General features: G+C 43.2%; 2 protein-coding genes across 2 annotated transcripts in view; one reads left to right on the top strand and one right to left on the bottom strand.

Moving 5' to 3' along the window:
• Nucleotides 1–5,786, bottom strand: part of SUCLG1 (succinate-CoA ligase GDP/ADP-forming subunit alpha) — a 31,296-nt gene extending 25,510 nt beyond the window's left edge. Inside the window, exon 1 of the mRNA XM_045884661.3 lies at nucleotides 5,503–5,786. Within this exon, the coding sequence (XP_045740617.1) occupies nucleotides 5,503–5,599 (97 nt within the window). The 5' untranslated portion in view covers nucleotides 5,600–5,786. The remainder of the gene's footprint in view (nucleotides 1–5,502) is intronic.
• An 8-nt stretch (nucleotides 5,787–5,794) lies between these two features.
• The window catches only part of DNAH6 (dynein axonemal heavy chain 6), a 244,028-nt gene continuing 223,536 nt past the window's right edge, over nucleotides 5,795–26,286 (top strand). The window contains exon 1 of the mRNA XM_045884660.3: nucleotides 5,795–6,162. The gene's annotated coding sequence lies outside the window, so the exon portion shown is untranslated. The remainder of the gene's footprint in view (nucleotides 6,163–26,286) is intronic.

Raw genomic sequence — 26,286 nt, 5'->3', positions numbered from 1 at the left:
AAGAAAAATTATTTAGGGTTAAATTTAGTTCAAGATATTTCAAGTATCATCCTAATACTCTAGAACTTCTAAATATAAACGCCATGGTTAGAAGGCCCATGTCTTGTACACCATGGTGTCTCCCCTATGGTACAGTGCCTTACGGAGTCAGAGTACAAGAAACTGAGTTTCACTGAATTTCAGGACAAGAGACAGTCTATAAAAAACACCCTTCTATCAAGCTAAATGTCGTAAGTTCCATCTCTTTTTTCCCACTTAGGAGAAAAACCTACATCCACTTTTATACATGCACAGATCATAGGTTTCTCTAAAATTCTTAGAAAGATTGTACAGCCCTAAATGCTATTAGCAGTGCTCAAAGCTCTTATCTTAATCTAGTACAAATTCCATACTAACTTTTTTTTTAAAAAAGAAATAAAATCCAGAAGCAATAATGTAATACCAATGGACTACTTCACAACAGGAGAGTTAAGGCAGTGACAGACCAGGAAGTGTTTTCATAACATAGAACAGACAAGGAACGAACTTGGGCAACATGAAGTGCCAACAAGGTAGAGCCCAAAGCCTAACGGAAGGACAGGATAAAGTCCATGAACAAGAAACAAAACTAAAGACAGATAAATGATAAATCAACAGATGATGAGATATCTAACTTAACTACTGTTAAGAAAATGAGCATTTTAAATTAAATATTAGGGCAGCAGAAAAGCCTGAGGGTGGACACCAGGAAGAATTTCCCAATGATGAAGGCTGTAGCTGCCACACCTTGGGCCACCTGCAGGGAATGTGGTGGTGTAGCCTTCTCTTCCGGTTCTTAGAAATCAGCCAGCCTAACCTTGGGACTGTATCCCAGGAGCATCTGAGAACTGCTCTGAGGAATCAGACAGGCCTGGGCCTGAGTTTATGCTCTGCTGCTCACCAACCTGAGACAGATCTTTTGATCAACCTTCACCTCAGACTTCCCATCTATAAATGGAATAACAGCTGCCCACAAGGATTCTGTGATGTTGATATGATATGATGCCCTGGGTAAACTGGGTAGCAAAGTAGTGGGTATGTTCCCACTATTGGGTTCACATCCTACAAGAACACAAAGGTAAACTAACCATTTCCTAAAAAAAGAGAACATATAATTCATATTTTAAAATAAGTCCAACGTTGGGGCACCTGGGTGGCTCAGTCAGTTAAGCATCTGACTCTTGATTTCCATTCAGTCATGATCTCAGGGTTGTGAGATGGAGCCCCGTGTTGGGCTCTGCACTCAGCATGGAGCCTGCTTAAAATTCTTTCTACTTTTCCCTTTGTTCCTCCCCTCCGTCTCTCTCTCTCACTCTCCCTCTAAAAAAAAAAAAAAAAAAAAAATCCAATGAGAAATGTTTTATATATGTCCTCATGCATATCCTATGTTTATCTATAGATATACTAATCCATGTCTACATATAATATGTAGTATGTACACATATACTTGTAAATTTTTACCATATGAAACATTTTTAAAGGTGCAGCCTCACTGTAAAAAAAAAAATATGGGAATAGTAATACTATGTACCTCATAGAAAATATGAGAATTAAATGAGTTCATAATATAAAGAGCATATAGAACAATGCCTAGGGTACAGTGAGTGCTATTTCATTTTTAGTTATCTATTATCATTATCAATGCAGAATGAAAAGACCACACTGCTTTGAGGTGTTCTTTGTGCCAAGCTATCTGCCAGTTACTAGGAATTCAGGAGCAAACAAGATGGACTCAGGTCCTACCCACATGAAGCATCCTACCCTGTAAAACAGCTAAATATTGAACAAAGAAACACAAAACTACAGAAGTTGCAAACCGTAACAAAGGCTATGAAAGAAAGAGGCTGAGTAATGTGAGAGACATGTGCCTTCGAGAAGGGTGATAAATTTGTATCTGTTAGCCACATGCTGAGTCCTTTTCCCCAAAGACAGTACCACAGCATTTATGAGATGGCTGTGGGATGCATGATGGGAGGCATGGCCAGAGAGCACGTGCCCAGATGGGACTCAAACCATAGCCTTGTATGACCAGTACCATGCTCCCAATCAATAATCTGAGACTCTGTTCATGAAAATACTCCTCTTCCAACGTCACCTCACAAACTGTATCTTTGTTACTCATTTATTCTTGCATGTACTCATCAGTTTAATAAATGGTTACTTATTAACTACATATATTATATATACATAATATATATAGGCTATCAGGGTCCCTACCTATAGAACCTTACAGCAGAGTAACTCAGCAGCCACTTACTCCTAAACTCCAAACAATCCACTATTCAAATGCAAAATTATATATTCATTTACTATTTACTTACAAATGAAGCTTAGTTGGCCAAAAGTGCCATATTTCATCAAATCTAAAACACCACTGAAGTACTAGTAAGTACTAGTAAGAAAGAAAAAATGCTGCCAATTTATTGTAGATACCATCAATTATAAGACACATCCCAATTTTAGAAGTGTTATAATGTAAAAAAAAGTGGGCCTATAGTAACAACATTCCTGTTCTTTGGTAAAATGAAATTGTTCTCCTATACTTACAGAAATTATTTTGAACATCCCCAATTATGTTTCTATAGAAGAATGAGTTTGAGGTGAGAAAGTCAAATTGCTTTCTCATGGTTACACTGGTACATTTAGATCAAGACCATTTTGGATTTCTGAAATAGAGATTTGGTTCTTAGATGCAAGGGCAACAGAGAGTAGTACCAGAAACATCACTGTTGAGGGTCCCCTTTCCAACTACACTTCTAAATGCCTGATTCCAAAAGTGGCCTACACAACTTAGCAAACATATGGAAAAGGCAGGTGGCACCTTTGAGCAGGGTAGTCACCTCAACAAAACAACAAGGTGGCCAAAAAGGAAATAAAGAATGAAAAAGAAAGACCAGAACTTAAATAAAGGAGACTCACAGTATCACATAGCATGTACTAGTAGAAAGGATACTGCAGAGTCAGAAGACCTGAGGTCTAATACCCATTCTGATATTGGCCAGGAAACTTTCTGGGTTTATTTCCTCATTTGTCAAACAGATATGAGACCAGCTGGATTGTAAGGTTCCCTTTCTGGCATTAAAACACCCTAATTGAGAGGCTCAAAAATACTGGCTCTTGTTCCCTACTTACTCTACAAGACCTAACTTACAGGAATTCCTGGCTTATGTTTAAAATGACCTTGCATAGCTCTATATTTCTTGAAAAATTTTACAATCTCAACTTCAAGTGTGCTTATAAAATCCTTAAACTTTCTCAGGGAAGAAATCTTCCTTATTTTTCATTTTATTTTCTCTCCCTACTTCAACTGGACTCTTTCCCTTTTTTCATAAACTATAAAACTGGCTTGGTTTGGTTTTTTGGCTCAAAAATTTCTAAACATTCCAACAGGGCTCTGGAAGACATCTACAAGTGTTGGAGTTTTTTGTTTTTTCTAACTCAAATCAATATTGCAACACTGTGACCTTTAGCACAAATGTACCATCAACTGAAACTTAAGAAAACAGAGGAAACAAAACTCCCTAGCCATCTCCAGGTCTATTACTCACCTCAGAGTTAATTTGTGACCACCCTTTTTAAAAAAAGTTTATAAGGTGATATTGTTGTGGCTGTTTTTCTAGTGGGAGTGGAAATGGGCTTAAACATGTGGCATGAGGAAAAAAAAAAAAAAGGGCGCCTGGGTGGCTCAGTTGGTTAAACATGTGGCATGAGAAAGAGAAGATTTGGGGGATTTAGAGGTTTTTCTGCATTAAACACCACAGCCTGTAACCCCTCTAATACAGGAGATAATTTGGTTTGGATCTCAGACCTCTTAGACCCTTAATAACAGATTAATCACATGATTAGGATAAATGAAGACCACTCCAGCAACAGAAAGCTAAACTAGATGATCTTTTAAGGCCTAATTATTTCCTGAGAGTCTAGGAAAAAGGAACTTCCAGTTCTGTGAGAAAAGGATTGCTAAATACTGCTAAGGGCAGATTAAAGATCCTGATTCTTTAGACACTTCTCTAGACTCTCCTCCTACTAAGATAGCAGACCTACCTGAGGCTAGGATTTTTCAGAAACTCAGATGAGCAGGACGCCAGGCGAGAATGACATCGCTATAACAAATCCCTTTTTCCCTTCTGCCTAGGCCGCCTCCAATTGTCCTTTAAATTATACAATAAGAATCTCCAGAAAACTTTCCCAAATAAACCCAACTTTTTCCTACTTGCCAAAGTTATCTAGCCAAATGTCTATCCTCATGTGGTCTGGTAAGTAAGTGCAGCTATTGAGTGCATACTTATCCTTGCACACTTTTGGAATGTGATCTTCTCAAGAAATGAATTAAGTCTGTCCAATATTCAGTATAAACAGAATTAGGAGTATAGTGTAAGAAAGGAGGAGAGAAGGAAACTAACTTTAGTTCAGTGTGTATTACATCACACATGCCTTATGTAAATTGTTTCAATTATTCTGTACAGTGAACCCAGATTATCCTGTACTGCACCATTTCTAAGATGCACATTTTCTCACTTTTTAACATCTCTTAAATCTGGAAGCATCTGACAACTAATGGCATGTCACAATTTTAATTAGCGATCATTTTCTACTGTTAGCAGTAGACAAAATAATGGTGCACCTTAGAAGTGATGGTGTCTCAGATACTATTTTTATGGAACTGGAAAACAGGAATTTAGAAACGGATTAAGAAAAGTGCCCAGGGTTATCACACAGACTGTAAGGGACTAGCCAGACTTCAAATGTGATTTGGTTTGATTCCAAAGTCTTTCTGTACAGCCTACCTAACATAGAGACTTTGAACATAGCAAGAATTTTCAACAGTCAGCGTTATTCAAAAACTAGCAACCTTGGGTATTAAGTTTTCAGGGACAGAGGAGTTCACACTGCCTGGTGGAGACACTGCAAATAGTTGGTTAAAGTCCCTGCCAACCTTAACCTTCTAGGAGTCTTCTGGGCTATGCTGACTCTGGGATGCAGAGCCCACCTTTCTGCTAAGCCTATAATCTGCAGGGGGAAAAACAACAACAACAAGGGACAGCCTTACCCTCTCCCCGCAATTTGCTACTGAGACATTCCTCCTCCTACCTCTCAATCCAGACACTCACTCTCCCAGCTGAGTTAATCCTGGACCACCTCACCTCTCACTCCCAAATAGGGACAGTCTAGATGCCGCCCCCATCCGGCCATTCATCATCGCGGGGGGCAGAGAATTCCCCAGGTTTGCAGGGCTCCCACACCCGAATCTTGGCTCGGCCACGCTACTTAGGCCAGCTGCCCAGATCATGTCCCCACCCCACAAATCCAGCAAAGCTCCTTCCACCCCAGGAGGTCCCCGACTGGGGGCCACACTCTCGCGGCTCCAGGCACCCGCCGAGGTCCGGCCCCGGAGGGCCCAGCCGCGGCCTGGAGCAGGACGTTGGGCCCGGCGAGGCCAGGAACTCTCGGAGGCCTGGAAGAGAGAGTCTCGGCTGGACTCACGGAGGAAGGAGCGCGATAGGAGGCGGGCGGCTGCCAGGCCGCTGCTGCCAGATGCCATGATCGCGGTGACAGCGGCAGCAGCAAGAGCTGCGGTCATCCACCAATGACACTCCCAAGCCCCCGAGGACCTGGCAAGGGCCGAGGCTCAAAGAGGAAATGGGTGGCCATAGCAGTCGCCTGAACGAATTTCCCGCCGCAGAGACCTCTTCGCCGAACACTGGGGATCGCAGGTGGAGGGGGGAAAAGGTATCTGAACGCAGAAGTGGACGATAACTTGGCCGTTCCCCGGAAATGGGGCTTTGATCTAACAACGGCAGCTTAGAGTAAACCCCACGCGAGGCCGGTCGGCCCTTAAGCATTATGGGAAATGTAGTTTGGTGGCCTCGACCAGTTTGTAGTTTAAGTAGAGGCTTGCGGGAGGCGGAGCGAGCCACAAAGAGGGTACTCATACCCAGGGGATGGGGTGGCAAGAGGAACGAGGAAATCGTGGCGAGGTGCGAAGAGCAGTGCAGAACTTTTCGTATCCCTAAACCAATCTGCACTTTGATTTAGCTCGGCTGGCATGTGGAGAGGCTGATACTCATCACCGGCTCCCCGTGTGAGGACCTGGAAGAATTACCGATGGTAACAAAGTGAGTTCATGGCTACTGTCCCGTCAAGGTAAGGAAGTGACGAGATAGACCATAAGCTACCTTACTGACACTTAATTTCTTGGAATACGGATCTTTTGGTTAAACAAGCTATGATCCAGCCTTTGAGTAGCACTAAGTGAATGAGAGTGACTTTTCCCTGGGGATCCCGGAGGACTGAAGTTATAGATCAAATGTGGTTGCTCCCTGTTTAAAACAACCGGTAACTCCTGTAAGAGCTTTAGAAGGAACCTCAGAGTCCCAGAGGCACAGGGTAAACAGAAGACAAAGTAATCCATCTCCCTGCCTCCAACCATGTTCTGAGATTCCTCATCGTTCTCATCGTGGAATTATGATCCTAATTTACTTAACTAGTAATTATAATTTACACTGAGCTGTCTGATGTATGAGTAGGATTACCCAACGGAGATTGCCCAATATTTCTTCCATGACCCAGATGTTGTCAGCGTGGGGTTGGACTTGACTACTCACAAATGCCTCCTTCATCTAATGTATTGTGTCCTTGCAATCATTTATTTAAATACTATCAATGGCTTCCATATAGGCCCAGTATGAAGACTCATTTTCAATAGCAAAGTTCTTCCTGAGCCTTCACATGATAATAGTTATATCTGCAGTTTTAGTTAATTGGTAAAATGCATGGTGACAAAAAATATAATTCTGGTATGATTTTAATGAATTTTTATTTCCACAACGACAAGGATTTTAGTTTGTTTGGTACACTGATGTATCCCCACCTGGCACAAAAAGAGAATTCATTATTTATTGAGTTATTTTTTGAGCATTATTTGTTGAATTGATAGATAAGAAATACCATATACATTTATTTACTGAATCCACACACAGTGTTTAATGGACCTAATCACTCACAATCACTCACAATAACTACACCTCCACCCTAATTCTGTAGCTCACTGGTGGGAGACAGTTGCAGTAGATACCAATTATACTACTCATTTTTATATGCAGATTGATTTTGAAGTCAAACAGACCTGGATTCAAATTCCAGTTCTGATGCTAGCTTATGTTATCTCTGGGTCTCAGGTTTTCTCACTGAGATGGCGTGAAAATCCCTATCTCATAATAGTGTTGTGAGCAGTTAATGCATTAATATGTAAAGTTCTTTGTACCTTGTAAACATTTAGTAAATGGTAGTTATTACTATTAAAGATAAGAACTTTCTTCTTCACATGGCAGGATATTTTGAAGTTTTTATTTATTTATTTTTTATTTATTTGACAGAGAGAGAGACAGACAGAGAGAGCACAAGCAGGGGGAGCAGCAGAGGGAGAGGGAGAAGCAGGCTCTCCACTGAGCAGGAAGCCCGATGTGGGGCTCAATCCCAGGACTTGGGATCATGACCTGAGCCAAAGGCAGGCACTTAACCGACTGAGCCACCCAGGCGCCCTGTTTTGAAGTTTTTAGTGATATGAGTAACCAGATGTGGAATAGGACATTTCCATTTGTATCAAAACTTTGGCTAAAGCCCCAGAGCTGAGGGCAACAGGCCATAAGAACTCCACATTCTAAGGAGGACAGCCTAGGAGCTAGCTCCCTCCAGATTTTGATAAGAAGAGGTCAAACTTGTCTTTGGATCCTCACACTCACATCCTAACAGCTCAAATAAGCTAAAGGACTGGAATTCATTGAACAAGGGAATTCTGAGTCATGAGTTGTCCCCTGAATGCTACCCTCTCCCCTCACCCCTGAGACAGATTGGTGGCAGAGACTCCTTACAAAAAGGACTGGCATTAAATCCAGGCTAAATCCCTGCAGAACCCCAGAAATCCACGAGCCTACCTCAGGGCCCTAGAGCAGATAAAGTCAAAGAGTGCTCAGGAAAACTTGAGTTGGGATGTCATACCTAAACATACAGACTAATGCCTGCTTCCTGACTGGAGAACTCCAGGCACGAGGTTGGCTGGACCAACGCTTGTTTGCAGGCAGGGCATCGTTTGGTATGGCAAGATGTGTAATATTCCCATGGGTAAAATTGATTCCAGAAAAGAAAGCTGAGCTTCCATCTAAGGATCCTCTGCTGGGTCAAGGGACTATAAGCATAAAAGACCATGGAAGATCCTCCAGGGACAGGAGGGAGATGATGGTGGAGAAGGGTTTACAAAAGGTCAGCCAAAGAGTGCATAACTCATCAGGATACTATGCAGATGAAATTTCCTGGGCAGGGTGGGAGGAGAGGAGCCACTGAAAGACTCACAAAGAGCCAGCATTCCAGAGTGTAAGGACCAGAGAGAACCTCAGATTGCACCATTTAAGAGATTTTATCAAACCTTACCCCACCCCTGCTGGAGCCAAGAGCAAGAGAAGTGAAGAGGAGGAGGAGTAAAAGGAGGAGAAAACAGACCTTGACTCCTTCCCAGCTGAGGTTGTGGAGCCGCAGATCATGCCAGACATCAGAGCAGGTTAAGGAACTTTGAATTAGGTATAAGATTTATGTTTTGAATTGGATTGAAGAGGACTTAGAATTATTAATTTTTAAAATAGGCTATTTTTCCAATGAAGTCATCTCCCCCCTCCAAATTCATATTTTGAAGTCCTAACACCCAGTTTGACTGTATTCGGAGTAAAGAAGTAATTAAGGTTAAATTAGGTAAGTTAGGGTTAAACACCAATATAATTAGTGTTCTTATGAGAAGAAATACCAGAGAGCTCTCTGTTCCACCATGTGAGAATATAGTGAGAAGGCAGCCATCCGCAAGCCAGCAGGAGAGCTCTTACCAGGAAACTAATTAGCTAGCACCTTAATCTTGGACTTTCAGACCTCAGAGCTGTGAGAAATAAATTTCTAATGTTTAAGCCACCCAGTCTGTAATATTGCCTTATGGCAACCTGAACACATGAATACACCCTGCTTCATATAACCTTTTTGGTGATTCTTTTGACTACTCACCTCTCTCCACCTTCAAGCAGGGGGGCTGGGGAAAATCAGCACCTAAGCTCTCCTGCTCCCTGCCTCTTTCCTAGCCTGGGATCCTTTTCTGGTCTTAGAAACATTAATTCTCATTTTTGGCCTAAATCTAAGTTGTTTCTGTCATTCTCAGGGGCTTTTAGGTACACATTCCTTTCCTGGGGCAGTGGACTGAGAAGGCCAAAAATAAATTGGTGAGGGCAAGGAGTAGAAATACCAGGGAGAAGAGGGCCAAAGAATAGAAGGAGATACTGGAAGGAAAAGCATCAGTTAATATTACAGATTACCTTCCTGCTACAATCTGAATGTGCCAAAGCTTTGTGTGCGTTCACCTAGGCAGGCCGACTCTGCCATGTGGAAATGGGACAAAAGGAACCTTCTCTAGTCCCTCAGCTCAGGGTGCTGTAACAAAGTACCACAGACTGGATGGCTTATAAGCAACAGAAATTTATTTCTCACAGTTCTGGAGGCTGGACGTCCAAGATCAATCAGGGTGCCGCCATGGTTGGGTTCTGGCGAGGACCCTCTTCTGGGCTGTCTTCTTTATAGCCTCACCTGGCAGAAAGAGGGCAAGACAGTGCTCTGAGGTCCCTTTTATAAGGACCCTGATCCCATTCGTGGGGTTCCACCCTCATGACCTAATTACCTCCCAAAGGCCCCACCTCCTCATGCCATCACATTGGGGAATAGGTCTCAACATAGGAATGGGGATTTGGGCCTAGTTCTGCCAACTTCTTTCTGGGGAAAAAACAAAACTGCCAGCTGCCTTCCAAAAGGGGAAAAGCTGCCTCATCCTCAGTGATACAGGCACACGAAGAGAAACAAATGGTAGCCATGAGAGGCTGATGAGCCAGCCTGAGCCCTTTAGGCGCCACTATAGGTATGACTAATCCCTTCATAAAACAAATGTAGAGAATAGGAGCTTGTATCCTTGGCCTTCCTTATGGAAGATGGTACAACACAAATCAGAAACACTTGACCTCAGACACAGCTTCAGCTTTTGGAAAACTACAAGAAATGAGTCAGAAAGACTGGGGATTATTTTCACCCAAAGTGCAGCTTCGAAGAGAGGCAGAATCACACAGCACAATTCTAAGAACCAGCTAACTAACACCACTGGCTGATTTGAGCAGAGGCAGGCTCTTTCCCTGTCCCCTTCCAGGGACGGGCACTGCCACCTTGGCTGTCTTGAGGACAAAGAACTTTCTGAAATGCACTTGCAGGGCCCTCCTGAGAGCTTCTTACACTTCTTTGAATGATTGTCCCACTCAGCATCTGCAAAGGGGAGGTTTCATCTGCACTGGATCCTTACGGGAGTGTCAAGAGCTTTGACCGCCCCTTTAGAGGAAGTGGTTTCCAAATATAATTTCTTTTCCCCATACTTGAGCCCTGTTGCAGAATTGGTGCCCTGAATACCCGGTGCAAGAGTATCCTGGGGCCCAACTCCTGCAGAAGGGAAGGGAAGGGAAGAGAGCAAGGTTGGCAAGAGGGAGAGGTCCAGCTGCGTGCAGGTCCAGTGACAGTCTTGGCCAAAGCCCTTCAGAATTGCCCTGAACTGGGCAAGATGGTCAGGCTTCTATACCCCTGCATGGATTGTCACCAAGATGTGAACAGCCCTGGGAGGGGTGTGATCATATGGTATGGTTGAGGCAGCCGTCTGTGTTCAGGAAATTCCTGAAAGGGTTGGGGGAGCTGGGAGACAGCTGAAGACTCTCTACCAACAGCACTCCCCGTTAAGAGAGCAGCGTGTCCTTCATTGAAGGGGCATCTGGGTGGTACATCACACTCTCCACCAGATGCCCCTTCCAGGAGAAAGTCTGATAAGAAAGCAAGAGTCAATCCTCAGGAAAACCATAAAGAAGACAGCTTGGTTGAGGGACAGAGTGTCCTTCTTTTCCCCTTCTTTTGAAGGCTGACATGCTGCCCAGTACTGGGTCCGGCCAGTCTCTCACCCTCAAAGAACTTCTGCAGACAGTGCCCTGTTTCTCAGGGCAATGCTGTCGCCGAGGGATTAAATACACTAGGACTTTGGCCTAGTTTGATAGTCCCTTCCAAGTTACATGTTTGTTGTACACTTTAATAGAGATTGTGTCTTCACACAAATGAGCGAGTCATGTTGAGAATTTCTGGAATTATAGCCAGGAAAGCTGTTTCTCCACCCACCTCTGATCCTTCTAGAATAACTTTCCTTCTTCATCAGGTACATCTTCTGGAAGTTCTCTCTGTCTCTTTCTCTCTCTCTCTTTGTGTGTGTGTGTGTATTGTTTAATTTTTTTGTAGCAGATGAACATCCAAGATACCAGGAGAGAATAAGATTCCCTGAGACTCTGGAATGTAGCTGAAGACATTGTGACGTGTGTCCTACTCTGCAGCCTGATAGAAGGGCAAAGAAGGAATTAGTACTAAAGGAGAGAAAAGCAGGGCCCTGAGGCCTATGGAAAAGAAAGGAGAGGATTCTTGGGAAGCTGGTGGTGGCCTGAGAAAGGACTATAAGGTGGTGGAGAGTGACCCATGTTCCTGGAAGATGAAGCACTCCACAAAAAACGACTCAAACAGCTACCAAGTTATGGCAGCTCTGGCTCAGGCTCCATCACTCATCTGTGATCAACATTTTCATCTCTTGGGGCTATGAAGGCTGCCTTTTTCATTGGGCCTTCATATATTTGTGCAATAAGTGAGAGTGTTGGGCTTTGAAGTCTGATATCCCCTGACAGAAGTTGAAAGGATCCACATGGATCCAAAAGGATGCATACCTTTCAATCCATTCTGAAACATTGTCTAACATGCCCTCCAAATTATTAACTTCATTCTCTAGAAAGATGAACCTTTATTTAACTTCTTTCATGGTTAATACAAAAGTAATATACTTGTTCATTATAAATTTTGCAGATAATTTCTACTTTGGGATTTATTCTTTTCAATATCTTCCAAGTGTTCTCCAAGGTTAACATATTATTTTTTATAACGAGAAAAAAATCAATAATTTTGTTTTTTTTATGGATGAAATGATGTGATTAGGACCCAGACTGTGTGAAGCTCTCTGTTAGCTTGTAGATTTTTGTCTGGTAGAGATGTAAATAGTTTCTATCCAGCAGAAAACTCAACCCTCAAAGTTTATGGTATCATTGCCCTGTTGGATATTTCCCAGTTGTATATGTCACTTGGATATCTCTGTGCCTCACTTTCTTCTCTTATCAGTAGGGCTAATAATAGTACTTATCTCATAGGTTTGTTGTGTGGATTAAATGAGATATTCCACATAAAACTCTTAGAAAAGAGACTATAATTGATGGTAAACACTCAATAAATGTTGCCTATTATTAAAAGCTCATTTAACTGAAAAATCTAGGGTGTATCCTTCAGGTATAGTGCAAGTAAGTCATGAGGTCTCATGTCCTCAGAATTCCAACCGAACCCTTCACTAAGAGAATGCTTCTGTCCTGACTCCTCTAGCAAGAACACTGGGACTACGCGATTGGACAGACTTGGGTGCGCTTTTCAGTGCTGGGGCCAGGGGGGTGCGCAACAGCGGGCAGCAGGTGTTTCAGGTGGAGGCAAAGGCACACAAGAGACTCTGGAATCTGTGTCCCGCTATCATGGATTAAGACCCTAATTTTGTACACAACCCCAATACCCCTGCTTATCTCTACTTCATGATTTTAGGCTAAGACTTTCAAATGCTTAGTAACAGCTGACACGGGATCTTTCCTTAGAAAGGATTTTCTGTGAACTTAGCCCAAAAACAGGCAAGATGAAATAATAAACAGAAAGGAAACAAGATTTAAATTGGAAAACAAATGAAAATATCCTCTACATGTCCACCCAGTTCTGGTGAAGGTGACACAGCTCACAAGCATATGGGACAGAATATACATGGGCTTCACCATCAAACGGTCCAGAACTCAGACCTCCGCCATGGCACTCACAGCAGTATCAGCTCGGACAAATCACCTACTCTCTCTGAATCTCAGATTCCTCACTTATTTTTAATGAAGTTCAAGGAGTGACTCATATGCTCTGCTTTGTTCCCCATATTCAGAAAACAGCAATGAGATCTGACATTCTGTTCCTCTTGATGTTTAATGAGTCTGAAGGAGGCAGAAAATGACCCAGCTGGCTGTTTTCTCTGAGAGAAATCGGTGAGAGCGGTCCAGGCTGCCGAAGTCCATGTTCTCAGGAAACACTGATTGCTACGCCCCCGTCTCCTACCGAGCAGTGTCCCAGTGATCCTGGAGTACTGTTTCAAGACTAGTCCACCTTGCAGATCCACCATCCTCTGTTTTGGGTGACGCAATTCCCAAACAATTGTCCCTCCTCTACACCCACCTCAAAGAGAGGTCACATCCTGTGAGCCCAAGTTGGTCCACCCTACTTATCTAAGGGAAGCTGTTTTCAAAAGTTCCCAGGTGATTTCTTGCCTCTGCCTTTGCCATGACATAGGTGGCAATTTCTCTTGCTAAAGAAGAGGAGACCTCCCCCGCCGCCCCGTACACACACACACACCCCTTCACAAATTTAATCTCTGGGGAGTACCCCTCTTGTACGGCTTCCACAAACCATACATTTTTTTATATAAAATATGGATCATAACACCTACCTCCCGGGGTTATTATAAGGAAGAGAAGAAACAATATGTACAAAAAGTACATTGCACACTTCCTGGCACATGTAAGGTCCCTGGTGGTGTTAGTTCACCTTTCCTCTGATGAAATTAGTTATTTTTATGGTGGTATCGGAGCTGACATTTAAGTAATGCCTCTAAGTAAAAGAGATGACCAAAAGTTTTAGATCTTCCTGAAAGTGACATAAAACCAGACAGGCACTTAATGTATCAAGCTATTGAATATGATCAACTAATTTTTTTTTAAAGATTTTATTTATTTATTTGACTCATTTTTAAAAAGATAGGGGTGCCGGGCTAACTCAGTTGGGAGAAATGTAACTCTTGATCTTGGGGTTGTAGGTTTGAGCCCCACGTTGGGCATAGAGATTACTTAAAAATAAAATCTTAAAAAAAAATAAAGAGAGTGCAATCTGTTGCCTCCTGAGGAAGCTAACAGCGGGTTGTCTTCCTGGAACCTTAAGCCCACCTGCTGGATCTGTCCAGCCCAGTTGTCCTCACTAATGACAGGAAGCAACCCAGATTCACAGCTCTGGTTTTTCCAACAACTACTCTCTGGAGGCAGCTCCTCGGGGCAGACTTGAGTGTCACTTATCAGGGTCTGGCAGATGTGGCTCTGAATGGCACTCTAGGTTTTGCAGTCAATTTGTTCTCATTGTCAGAGGCAATCAGTGTTCCAAGAGACCTTCTGTACATTCAGACCCCCAGGTGGAAGCAGTTAAGAGTTAAGAACACAGGTGTCAGGTGTCAGATGGGGGTTAGGGGGTGGCAAACACAAAGCAGTGAGGGCAACAGGTTTCATTTAACTCTGGGTTCTTCTCACATTCCATTTTATTCTGAAAATTAATCAGAACTGGGGAAGCAAAATCCCTGTCATCAAAAACAATATGCGAACAGGAGTGAAGAGAAACGCCATGCCCTAAGTCATATATTTAGAATGGAACAGATCAAGGAGTACCCCCCCCCCACATCCCTGAACCTGGTCCGCTCTGAGTCAAAGCAACCGTTGGAGCCAACAGGGACCACTGGGGCATTGGCTCAGGGATGTTTCTTCAAGATCTAAGCTATCAGAATCTCACAAGTGAGGCATCTCAGGAATTTATATTTTTAAAAAGCTCCCCAAATGATCCTCATGTAGCTCCTGGCATATGGCAGCTCCCTGCTTTTGACCAGTAGTAGTTCTTAGGAGTTCATACTCAACGCCTTGGTTATACTCTTTATGCCATACACATGAGCAGTGCCAGCAGGTCCTGAGGACAACAGCATGTTGCAAAGAGAAACAGTGTTTCAAAGTATTTACCAGTTGGGAAACAATTAGAAATTGGCTCAATCATGTTGGGTGGTTTTCTTTCTCTCTCTCTTTGCTGCCTTCCCCCACCCCCATGTAACAGTCATCTGGCATGATCATGAAAGGACGAGAAAGAGGACAGCAAAGTCTTTCATTGTTTTTTGTTTTTGTTTTTGTTTTTTAACTTTTATTTTGAAAGAATTACAGATTTACAGGAAGTGCAATGATAGTTCAGGAGGTGGAGGATGCCTTGTTACTACTGAATGGTGGTGAAAGTTCGGCTTCCCACTTGGCCAATTCTGGCACCATCCAGGAAGGGAGGGGGAATGGCCCCATTATTGCTGGGTGGGGATGGACGTCCAGCATCCCACATGGCTTTCACTGATACCCTTTTGGGGGAGGGGGAGCTTTATTATTACTGAGTAGGAGTGAAGGGCCAGCTCCCCACCAGGTCTTCTTTGAAGGGGTAGGAGGTACCTTGAGCAAGGATGGAAGTTTAGGTCACCCCCTTGGCCTTTGTTGACAGAGGTGGGGATGGGCCCTGTTTTTTTCTCCATACTGTTTGGCTGGGGTAGAGTGGTGTCTTTGTTCAGAATGCTATAGAAGAATACCATAACCTGGGTGGCTTATAAACAAGAGAAATTTATTTCTCACAGTCTGGAGGCTGGGAAATCCAAGACCAAGGGGCTGGCAGATTCACTGATGAGTGCTCACTTCCTGGTTCATAGACAGATGTGTCTCCATGTCCAAAAATCTTCAATCACCATAGGATAAATGTTTGTGAGATACTAAGTGCTAAAAAAGAAGTTAAAACTGTGATTTTACACAATATCAACTTGGTGAGATAAAGTAGAAAATATTTTATCTTAACTGCTAGCACTTCACCCCAAACTGTCTTTTCTGCCTCATTTCCCATTACAGACATTAGCTTATCCTACACATATCTTTACAGTACTCAACCTCTCAAGCATATCCTAACATTTTCACAATTCTGTGAATTGTACCTTTGCTTTAATTATAAAATAAAAGAACTCTGATATCTTGAGAGGTCATCAGTGGGGAATAAGCCTTAAATGATAGCAAAATAAATGTGAAGTTTTAGGAAAATGTAAGAAGCCATTGAAGTCTCCCCCCTGATGTGGAAAAGATGTTAGGATTCAAAGCCAATGGCCAAGAATTCTTGAGATGTTGGTGCAAAAAGGTGGTTTTATTAATGAATGGGGACAGCACCTGTGGGCAGAAAGAGCTGTACTGGGGTCAGGAGGAGGGGCCCATTGTATACTTTCAAGTTGGGAGGGGGTTAGGGATAGCACAAGCGTCCAACATATTTTGGCGACAAGGTTTCCAGGACCCTGAGGGGCTAGCTAATGTTAGGAAGAGGTCATTTATTACTATTTAGTAAACCCTCAGTTAAGAAACCCTTCAGATGTATATCGATGGGTTATATGCTTGGGGGAGGATTGCCAGCATGTATCTTGGTGGGGGGTAGAGATAAAGGAAGTTTCCAAAGGAATTTTTATATGTTAAATAGACTTACAGGATCCTGGGGGTCCGGCTAAGATTGCCTTTTGCCCTTAGCAAAGTATTAACAGCGAGGCAGCTGAGTCCTTAGAGGAAGGCCACTCTGCCTGTTTCAAGGACTTGTCAGTGGGCTGTAGGCAGTAAGGACATTTAATAGTTTTTCCTCTGCCTTTGTTTCCCACATTACCCCAACCCCCATTGTCAATGCCTGAGGCTACCCCTTCCCAGCTATCCTCACCCTTCAGCCTGCAGACTGCTTGCTTGTTACTTCCTACACCTCAAGCAGCCTGCTATTCACTATAACCTGCTGCCCCCGGGGTGCAGTTGGGGGGAGGGAGGGAGGGGAAGGGCACACTGTGATCGTCCAAGGCCTTAATCTGCCTCACCACTTTGAGCTGGAAAAAGTAAGGAAAGGGCATCCAAAGGGAGGTGCCTAGAGCTTGATAAGTAGCTGAATCATCTTGTCTGCTGGTTAATAGCTAACTGGCTTGCCTCCTTTATTGCCCCTACAGACTTGGCTATCTTGTAGGGTTGCGTGGCTGTTTGCCTTTCCCATGGCAAGAAAGGAGGTGTTTTCTTTCACTGCCAATGCAATATAAGAACAAAACATTGAGCAGACAAAGGACAAAGATGCCAAAGGAAACCTGTTCTACAAAACTATCTGGATTCAGTGGTTGAGAAGGAATTTAATGATTAGAACCAATCAATCACTTGTTCGTTCAACAAATATTTATTCAGGATCGCCTCCGTGTCTGGACGAAGGCACAGTGGTGAGTTAAATGATGAGCAAGGAGACTTTCTGGAAAGGCTCCAGCTGGGGCCACCGAAGGAGCCAGTAACAACCAGGCCACAGGTCCGACGTTTACCTTAGCTTCACACAGGTTTTCATTTCTCTTTATTACTCATTCACTATGGACAGAAGTAGCAGGTAAGGTCTGGGGGTTAGGAGACCTGGAATTTGGTCCTGGTACTGATTAAGACTTTTAAAGGTATACCTTTCTGTATGCATTAAACTTCCCCATTTGTCGAATGGTAATGCATTTCTGCCTCTCCTACATTGTTCAGCACTATTTTGGGGATCAAACGTGGACAGTAATAGAAGACTCTGAGTAAATGGATATTATCATATTAGTTAAATGCCTCCAATTCAGGCACCCCAGTTGTACATGGCACTGCCTCAGCTCTATAATGAATGAATGAGAAAACCCAGCTTATCCCTGACAGCTTGAGAAACTGCAGTGTTATTCATGCCTCAGAGCCACATGGAGTCTGGTTCATACTGTATCCCTGGATGACAAAAAGCAATTCTCGCAGAGCCAATGAGCCATTGCCTCTGATCCTTGGATGGTGCGGACAGAACCCAAATTGATTTCCTGCATTAAAGCCATAGACAACGCAGGAAAGATTTGTTGCTAATTCCCAAGCCCTTGCAGACACTCAACAAATGATGTTAATGATGTTGGCTATGAATTAGGGGCCTGAAGTCTGCCTTTGATGAAATCCTGCCAGATGTTCACAAACGTGATTTGGACCCATGGAAAGAAGCAGCCAGAGAGCAAAGAACAGCCTCCTTTCCCAGGTCAGCAAGGAGAGCTGAGGTCAGCCTGATGCTGAGCTCTTCGGACCTGGTACCAAGTCCCTGTCTATGACGAAAACTGCAGAGAGGAAAGTACATCTCCGGAGACAAACATTCTATTCTAGGACATCATGACGCTGTGGGGTATTTATACGGGTCAAAGCTGTCTTTTTAAAGGGGTTCTGTCTCTTGTTTTGTTAACTGACACACTCTAAAGAGTCCAGCCCACTTTTATACTCAGTTTGGAGAATAGACATGAAAAGAAAATTGTCCCAAGAAAATAATTCACATGGGGCACCTGGGTGGCTCAGTTGGTTAAGCAACTGCCTTCAGCTCAGGTCATGATCCTGGAGTCCCTGGATCGAGTCCCGCATCGGGCTCCCGCGTCGGGCTCCCTGCTCGGCAGGGAGTCTGCTTCTCCCTCTCATGTGCTCTCTCTCATTCTCTCTCTCTCTCAAATAAATAAATAAAATCTTAAAAAAAAAAAAGAAAAGAATTCACATGATTATCATTCATTATTTAAATATTTCTTGAAAGCTTAGTCTGCCTTCCCCACGAATCAGAGGACAGGAGCTACATTTTGTATTTACATTTCTTTTGGGTATCTGCCCTCCTCCATCTCCCCCCCGCCACTGAACCCGGACTCCTACCGCTGTGCTGTGTACACAATCGGCAGTTAATAAATGCTTGTGGGGTTTTTCTTCCTTAAGGTTTTATTTATTTATTTGAGAGAGAGAGAGCGAGCATGAGCCAGGTGAGGGGCAGGGGGAGAGGGAGAAGCAGACTCCCCACTGTGCAGGGAGCCCGACACGGGGCTCAATCCCAGGACCCTGGGATCATGACCTGAGCCGAAGGCAGATGACCAATCGACCGAGCCACCCAGGCGCCCCAATAAATGCTTGTTAATAACTGAATGTCTTATTCTTCCAGACAAAAATTTGAATGTTTATAAGCAACATTATTCATAATTGCCAGGAAGCGGAGACAACCCACATGTCCATCAACTGATGAATAGATAAATAAAATGTGGTATATCCATACAATGGAATATTATTCAGCAATAAAAATAAATGAAGTACATGCTGCACCATGGGTGAGCCTTGAAAACACTATGCAAAGTGAAATAAGCCAGTCCCTAAAGACCACATGTTGTATGATCCCTTTTATATGAGATGTCCAGAATAGGCCTATCTATAGAGACGGAACTAGATTGGTAGTTGCCTACGGCTGGAGGGAATGGGAAGAACTGGGGAGGAGTGGTAAAGGATATAGGGTTTCTTTTTGAGGTGTTTGAAAAGGTTCTAGGATCAACTGGTAATTGTCACACAATTCTGTGAATGTCCTAAAAACCATTGAATTATACACTTTAAACGAGTGATTATATGGTATGTGAATTACAGGTCAATAAAGGACCTTTTGAAAGAAGAACAGTGCAGACATCTTTACAAAGATGGGCACAGAAAAATAAGAACTGGTCTAGATGCCCAAAGGTAGGAATACTAGGCAGGTATACTCATTTCCTGGAGGTGGCAGTAACACATTGCCACCAACACAGTGGCTAAAAAACACAAGCTTATTCTCTTACTGTTCTGGAGGTCAGCAGTCTGAAATCAAGGTGTTGGCAGTGCCACATCCCTCATGGAGGTTTGGAAAGAGAACGCTTTGCTTTTCTAGCTTCCCCAGGTCACCCACAGTCCTTGGCTCATGACCCTTTCTCTCATCTTCCAAGTGCACCACACCCCACCTCTGCTTTCTTATCATTTCTATTTCTAACTCTGACCCTCCTGCCTCCCCTTTATAAGGACCCCTGTAGTGGGCCCACCTCCATGATCCAGGATACTTCCTCCCATCACAAGATCCTTAATCACATCTGCAAAGGACGCTTAGGCATGTAAAAAACCACCAAACTCCTTTCCAGAGTGACTCCCTTTTTGGATTCCCACCAGCAATGTGTGAGCGTTGTGGTTCCAGCTGTGTTTTCAGTGTTTTACTCTGCTTACTTTGGTTCCTGTGGCAGGCACACTTTCCCACGTGGCATCTTTCTGCCTTTTCTTTGCTGTCAGTAGAACTCTCTGGGGGGTGGGGGGTAGGCAGGATATATCTAGCCCTAGGTAATGGATCATGATAGTTCCAAGTCACCATGACAATCCTGTTCCCTACCCACTGAGCCTCCCTTCAAGCTAGATGTAATCTTTGGTCCCAGTTATGGCCAATGAGACATGAGGAGAGAGATTATCTAATAAAGAACCTTCCGGGAGAGCTTTTGCTCTTCCACTATAAGGAGACAAATATATATATCCTTTGACCTTACTTCCTTATTTCTGTCTTGAATGTGGACATGATGGCTGAGATTGCAGCAACCCTATTTCCATCATAATGAAAAGACCAAGAGAATCATAGAAGCACCTAACATCCATGACCCCCCCCCAATCACCCTGTTTAATTCGGCAACTGTTGATGTGGTGTTCCGTTACCTGCTATTAAACACAATCCTAATGGATACAGCTTTTTCCCTTCACTAATGTGTGGAAGGCAAACACTGTTAGTTAACACACAGGCATTTTCCTTTCTTTCCCTTCATCTTTGTTTTGTGGCCCACATATTTGTCTTTCAGGCATATTGCTTTAGAGTTTATTTTGGGGAGGACCCCATTGTGAGAGATAATGAAAAGTTAGTGTATTCTGGGTCTGCCATGTTCAATGAAATTTCATGTATTTTTACCTTCATGAGTTGTGCGATTCTTATTTTAAACAAGGAAACCCACAAGCTGACTTGGAAACTTTCCGGATGTAGAGTACAGATTAAAAAAGCAGACCTGTAGAAGAGGCAATACCATTCATGAGGCCCACCAGTTGATTGCAAATGACAGAAAATCTATTCAAACTTATGCTTTTAAAAAAGTGTTGGAGTTTATTGACTCATACAACCAAACTTTGGAAAAAGCAAAAATAGCCTTAGAGATAATGGATCTTGGCATGAAAAGCCATTGGGACTCCAAACTTAGAGTCTATTTTCCATCTCTATGTGACCAACTGTGGCCCTGGAATATGGCCTCCAGAAGCTCCAGGCTCATATTCTAATAGCACGATGGCTAGAGAGGAAGAGAGAATTCTCTCACTCAGATCCAGTCTTTGAAATCCAAGAGAAAGACTCTGATCATCCCAACTTAACTCATATGCTTACCTCTCAAGTTGGTTTTCCTAGTTGAATGTTTTGCTTTCTGTCTTTTGTGTGAGAGATCTTCTGTGATTTGTCTAGTAATCCTTAGTTCTCTGCTTATTTTTGAGAGGGAGGGCCTAAAAACATGACTGAAACCTCCATACACCCAGGTGGAACTTAGTCACTGTGAGCTTCACCTCAAAGTTGACTTGGCTGGACCATTTAGTGGAAGAACCTCCGCTGTCCATATATTCAGATCTTTCCCCTTGGGCTGGTCAGATTCCCCAGAGAAAATTCTCTGGGTTTCCTGCCTGGAAGTGTCTAACTGCCAATGTTTTGAAACTAGGGTAACTAACTCATCCTGGTTTATTCAGGACTGTCCTGGTTTTAAAACTGAAAGTCCCTATCCTGGGAATGCCTACCATCCCAGGAAAATTGAGATGGTTGCATGGGCTATGCCATTATTCTGGGAGTTGACTAGCGAAAGAGAGTTGGGTGAGCTCATCATCTTGCATATACACATTCAGGTAATCCACTGTTTTCATTATGGTACCCCACCCCCATAGGTACCTAGTGCCCCTTAGTCTAGAGACCTTCTGTTTGACCCACTCCAGAGAATAAATTTCCAGTCTTCTGCTGGGATTGGGGAGGGTAGAACAGACCTGAAGAACTGACTACTTCCTGAATAGACTGCCAACCAATCTCCTTATTCAAGTCCCTATTTCCAGAAACGTCTGGTACCACCAATTCCAGAGTCCTTGGGGCTTCCATAATGTGTATCAAGTTGGTTATTATATTTCCCCACCATTACTTACAATCTACCCTTTTTGTATTTGTTTAATCACTTACCACTCATATTTCTGCTTTCCGGAGTCCAATTTTTATAGCTATTGTCCCTTCACCCATTCTCCAAATTTCTCTGAGTTTGTAAGTTGAAAAAATCCTTTTAGTAGGGCTTTAGGGGGGAATGAAAGCAATTAGGTATATTCAAAACGCCACATTTGCCTTCCAGTCTACAAGAATAATCTTTTTAAACACACTTTATCCAAATATCTCAGTGCCTTGGGGAATGTAGGTCTCAGAGCTCCCTGCTATTGTCCACTGAGAGTCACTATCTTCTACCATTTGAAAGTACAACTTATAGATTCTTTCTGGTATTAGCTTACTGATTTCCATCATGTCTTAACACAATAAAAAAAAGATACAGAGTATAAAATCACAATAGAGGTAAAAGTTGACAGCAATGAGGAGTTCCCTAAAGACTTAATCTACTCAACACTTATAATACAAAAGCAGCCATAGAAAATATGTAAATAAATGAGTGTGGCTGTGGTCCAATAACACTTTTTTAAAAACAGGCAGCCATCTGGATTTTACCCATAGGACAGTATTTGCTAACCTCTGTTCTACACTATCAAGATTCCGGCCCCAATTCCATTATGTATGGATTTTTTTTTTTTTAAGATTTTATTTATTTATTTGACAGAGAGAGACACAGCGAGAGAGGGAACACAAGCAGGGGGAGTGGGAGAGGGAGAAGCAGGCTTCCTGCTGAGCAGGGAGCCCGAAGTAGGGGCTTGATTCCAGGACCCTGGGATCATGACCTGAGCCAAAGGCAGACACTTAATGACTGAGCCACCCAGGCACCCCTGTGTATGGATTTGTGGGGAGGAGTCCCACACCAACAGAGAATTCGTGGACATCGCTGGGCGTCCCACAATTCATCTCAGTTCTGACACCATTTACCTGGAGATGTGACAGATCCCACAGGTTAAGGACTCAGTCCCACAAGACTGCCCATATCCCCACCTCAACACGCTGACTCTTGATCTTGGGGTTATGAGTTCAAGCCTTATGTTGGGTGTAGAGATTACTTAAAAAAGAAAAAAAACTTAAAAAAAAAGTTAAAGGGTCATCATTATAGATGCCAGAAGATCCACTATGCAAGTGAGACAAATGGTCCAAGAGGAGGTGGGCATGGGATGGCCTTGGTAGACACAACAGCTTCAGGCCCGAAGATGGATAAAGGGGTGGCTTAGTCAGCTCAGGCTGCTGTAACAAAATACATAGTCTTAAACAATAGACATTTATTTTTCACAGTTCAAGAGGCTAGAAACTCCCAGATCAAAGTGCTAACCAATTCAGTTTCTATTGAGAACCTTCTTTCTGGCTTGCAGATGGCTATATTCTCCCTGTGTCTTCATGGATTGGGGGGAATGGCATGGGGGCGATTGGGGGGGACAGGTATAGTGGTGGAGAGAGAGAGAAACTAAGATCTCTGGTGTCTCTTCTTATAAGGGCACTGATCCCATCACGAAGGCCCCACTTTTAAAATGATTTCATATAAACCTAACCACCTCCGGAAGGCCCCACCTCCAAATACCATCACACTGGGGGTTAGAGCTTCATCATACGAGTTTTACAGGGACACAAACATTTAGTCCATAACAGGGTGAGATGCTAAGATTAAATATTCAGGAATAAATGAATAGATAAATGAATGACTAAATAAAAAAATATTCAGAACAGGAGAACTGATCTAGGACTGAGCCAGGGACAGTAGTCAAGCCCTCCTGCCTGGGCACATGGGCATCTGTCATGTGGTTAGGCATGAGGTTGGAGACAAAGGCAGGACGGAGTGGGCAGGCTGAGATCAGAGGCAGCAGGAGGGGTTTGGTGGTTTTCCCCCAACAGCCACACTGAGGGAAGAGCTATCTCTGCTGAAGGATGTGGTCCTAGGAGAAGTGGGAACACAGGCCCCAACCAACTCAGCCCAGGACTCCCATGGTGATCTCTTTGAGCTCAGGACAGCACCAGCAGTCACATGTGATGACCTGAGGCCCTGGGACCATCAGCATTGATTTGTTTGCGGGATATAACTTCTCTATTATTCACCATTTAACAAAGATCCTGACTAATGTCTGATTCCCAGGAAGAAAAAGGAGCCATTAATAGAATTTCTAGATAAAGGAATGTCATTTTCCTACTATGCTCATTGTGTCACGCCACATCTAGAATCTCGCCTGCAGTTCTGAGAGCCATTTTTAGTGTAGAATTACTAGGCATTCTGCAAACATATCCTACATAGACTAAGGAGACTGGGAGATTGGGAGGGAGGGAGGGATTCAAAGAAGGAAGATTAAAGGAAGAACATTTCTGCCTTCAAATATTTTAAGAGATCCTGGGGGCAGTTTGCAGAATTGGCAAGAAAGTAGATTTTTGTCATCTTAAATTCTTAAAAAAGAATTTTTGGACAATTAGAACTTTCCCAACCATGGCAGAGAAGTCATACATTTCCTGTAACTGGAACTGATAAAAAATGAGAAGCCTGCCTTTCAGACACCATTCCTGCCTTGTGTATCCAGTTGACCTACTGGACACCCATTCTGTTCTCTTCAACAGCACTACTCAGATTTAATATGCAATGAACCACCTGGGAATTATTAAAATGCAGACCGATTCCAGAGGTCTGGGGCAGGCCTGAGATTCTGCGTATCTAACAAGCTCCCAGGTGATGCCAAGGCTGCAGCTCTGTGGATCTCACCTTGAATTGCAAGGCCCTGTGGCTGAGGCTCCCAGACTTAGTGTACATTGGAGTTACCTGGGGAAGGGGCACTAGGGGGGAAAGGTAATGATGCGTGGGGCTCTCACTCAGAGAGTTTAGTTAGCATGGAGTGTGGCCTGGGCATCAGGAGTTTTACAAGCTCTCCAAGTGGTCCTAATATACAGCGAAGTTTAAGGACCACATCTCTTGGCCTGTCAAAATCATTCAACATTGGCTCAAAGATTACTTCTGTAAAGATCTTTAATTGAAATGTAATTATCGGGTGCCTGGGTGGCTCAGTTGGTTAAGTGACTGCCTTCGGCTCAGGTCATGATCCTGGAGTCCTGGGATCGAGTCCCGCATCGGGCTCCCTGCTCAGCGGGGAGTCTGCTTCTCCCTCTGACCCTCCTCCCTGTCATGCTGTCTGTCTCTCATTCTCTCTCTCTCAAATAAATAAATAAAATCTTTAAAAAAAAAAAGAAACGTAATTATCTGGGGTTAGCCAGGTCTTCTTACTCATGCATAGTTAACCCAGGTTCAACATTTTGGAGGAAAACTGTGTAGTGATTATTAATTCTCATAATCTGTGGGACATTAGACCACCACAGAGTGCCTCAAGTCCCTTCCGAATGGAAGATAAAACTATCTCCCGGATTCAAAATCTGTGATTCGAAATCTCCTTTGGCAGTACATTCATTTGACCACAAGGTGGTGATAAAGTAACAAAATATGATCCAACGAACCTCTCAGAAACGTGGGCTGACTGTGACCTATGCTTGCAGAGCATATAGTCTCCAACCCCGCTGGACCCACCGGTCACAGACTCCTTTGAGAATCTAACAGCTATCGACAAACATACACCCACCAACGTGAAAACAGTTTTAAGCAGTTCACAGACCCTGAAGTTAAACTTCAGCCAAGGCTAAAGGTGATTTACTCCCTCCCACCCCATCTCCCCATATAAATTATATGGAGCCTCTAGCACCCCCACCTCCATCCATCTCAGCAGCTGACCTACCTCCTGCTTTAGAGAGAAAAAGAAGAAATCAGACCCAAATCTACCAGTTTACGTAACCCACTCCCATGTTCCTTCCATCTGCATGGAATGGGGTGCCTTGTCTTTTTGCAGAAAGCTAAATCCTCCGCGAACGTTCCTGATCCACTTGCCCTGGCCTCCAGGGGTCCCTCCACTTTATGCTCTTATATTTTCTTGTGCTAATTTTAAAAATAACTCATTTTTCTCAATACAAAACCACTATATGGTATTTATTTTTAAATATACAGAAAACCAAAGGGCATAACAGAAAATACTTGTAAATCTCATAAACATTTATGTCTTTATTCCATATAGTTGCTGAGTTTATATACATTCTGTGCTTATAAAAATATGATCATGTTATGCAAACTGCTTAAGACCTGATTAATTTAATATAATTGAACATCTTTTAATCTTCATACATTTTCACTGGCAGATAATGGTTCTTCACCAAACACGTTCA

The sequence above is a fragment of the Mirounga angustirostris genome, unplaced genomic scaffold, assembly GCF_029215605.1.
Source record: "Mirounga angustirostris isolate CCGP_5_RB_7025 unplaced genomic scaffold, mMirAng1.0.hap1 SCAF_10, whole genome shotgun sequence".
Classification (NCBI taxonomy): Eukaryota; Metazoa; Chordata; class Mammalia; order Carnivora; family Phocidae; genus Mirounga; species Mirounga angustirostris.
Note: the sequence above shows the minus strand (reverse complement) of the source record. Positions and strands in the feature narration are given on the sequence as shown.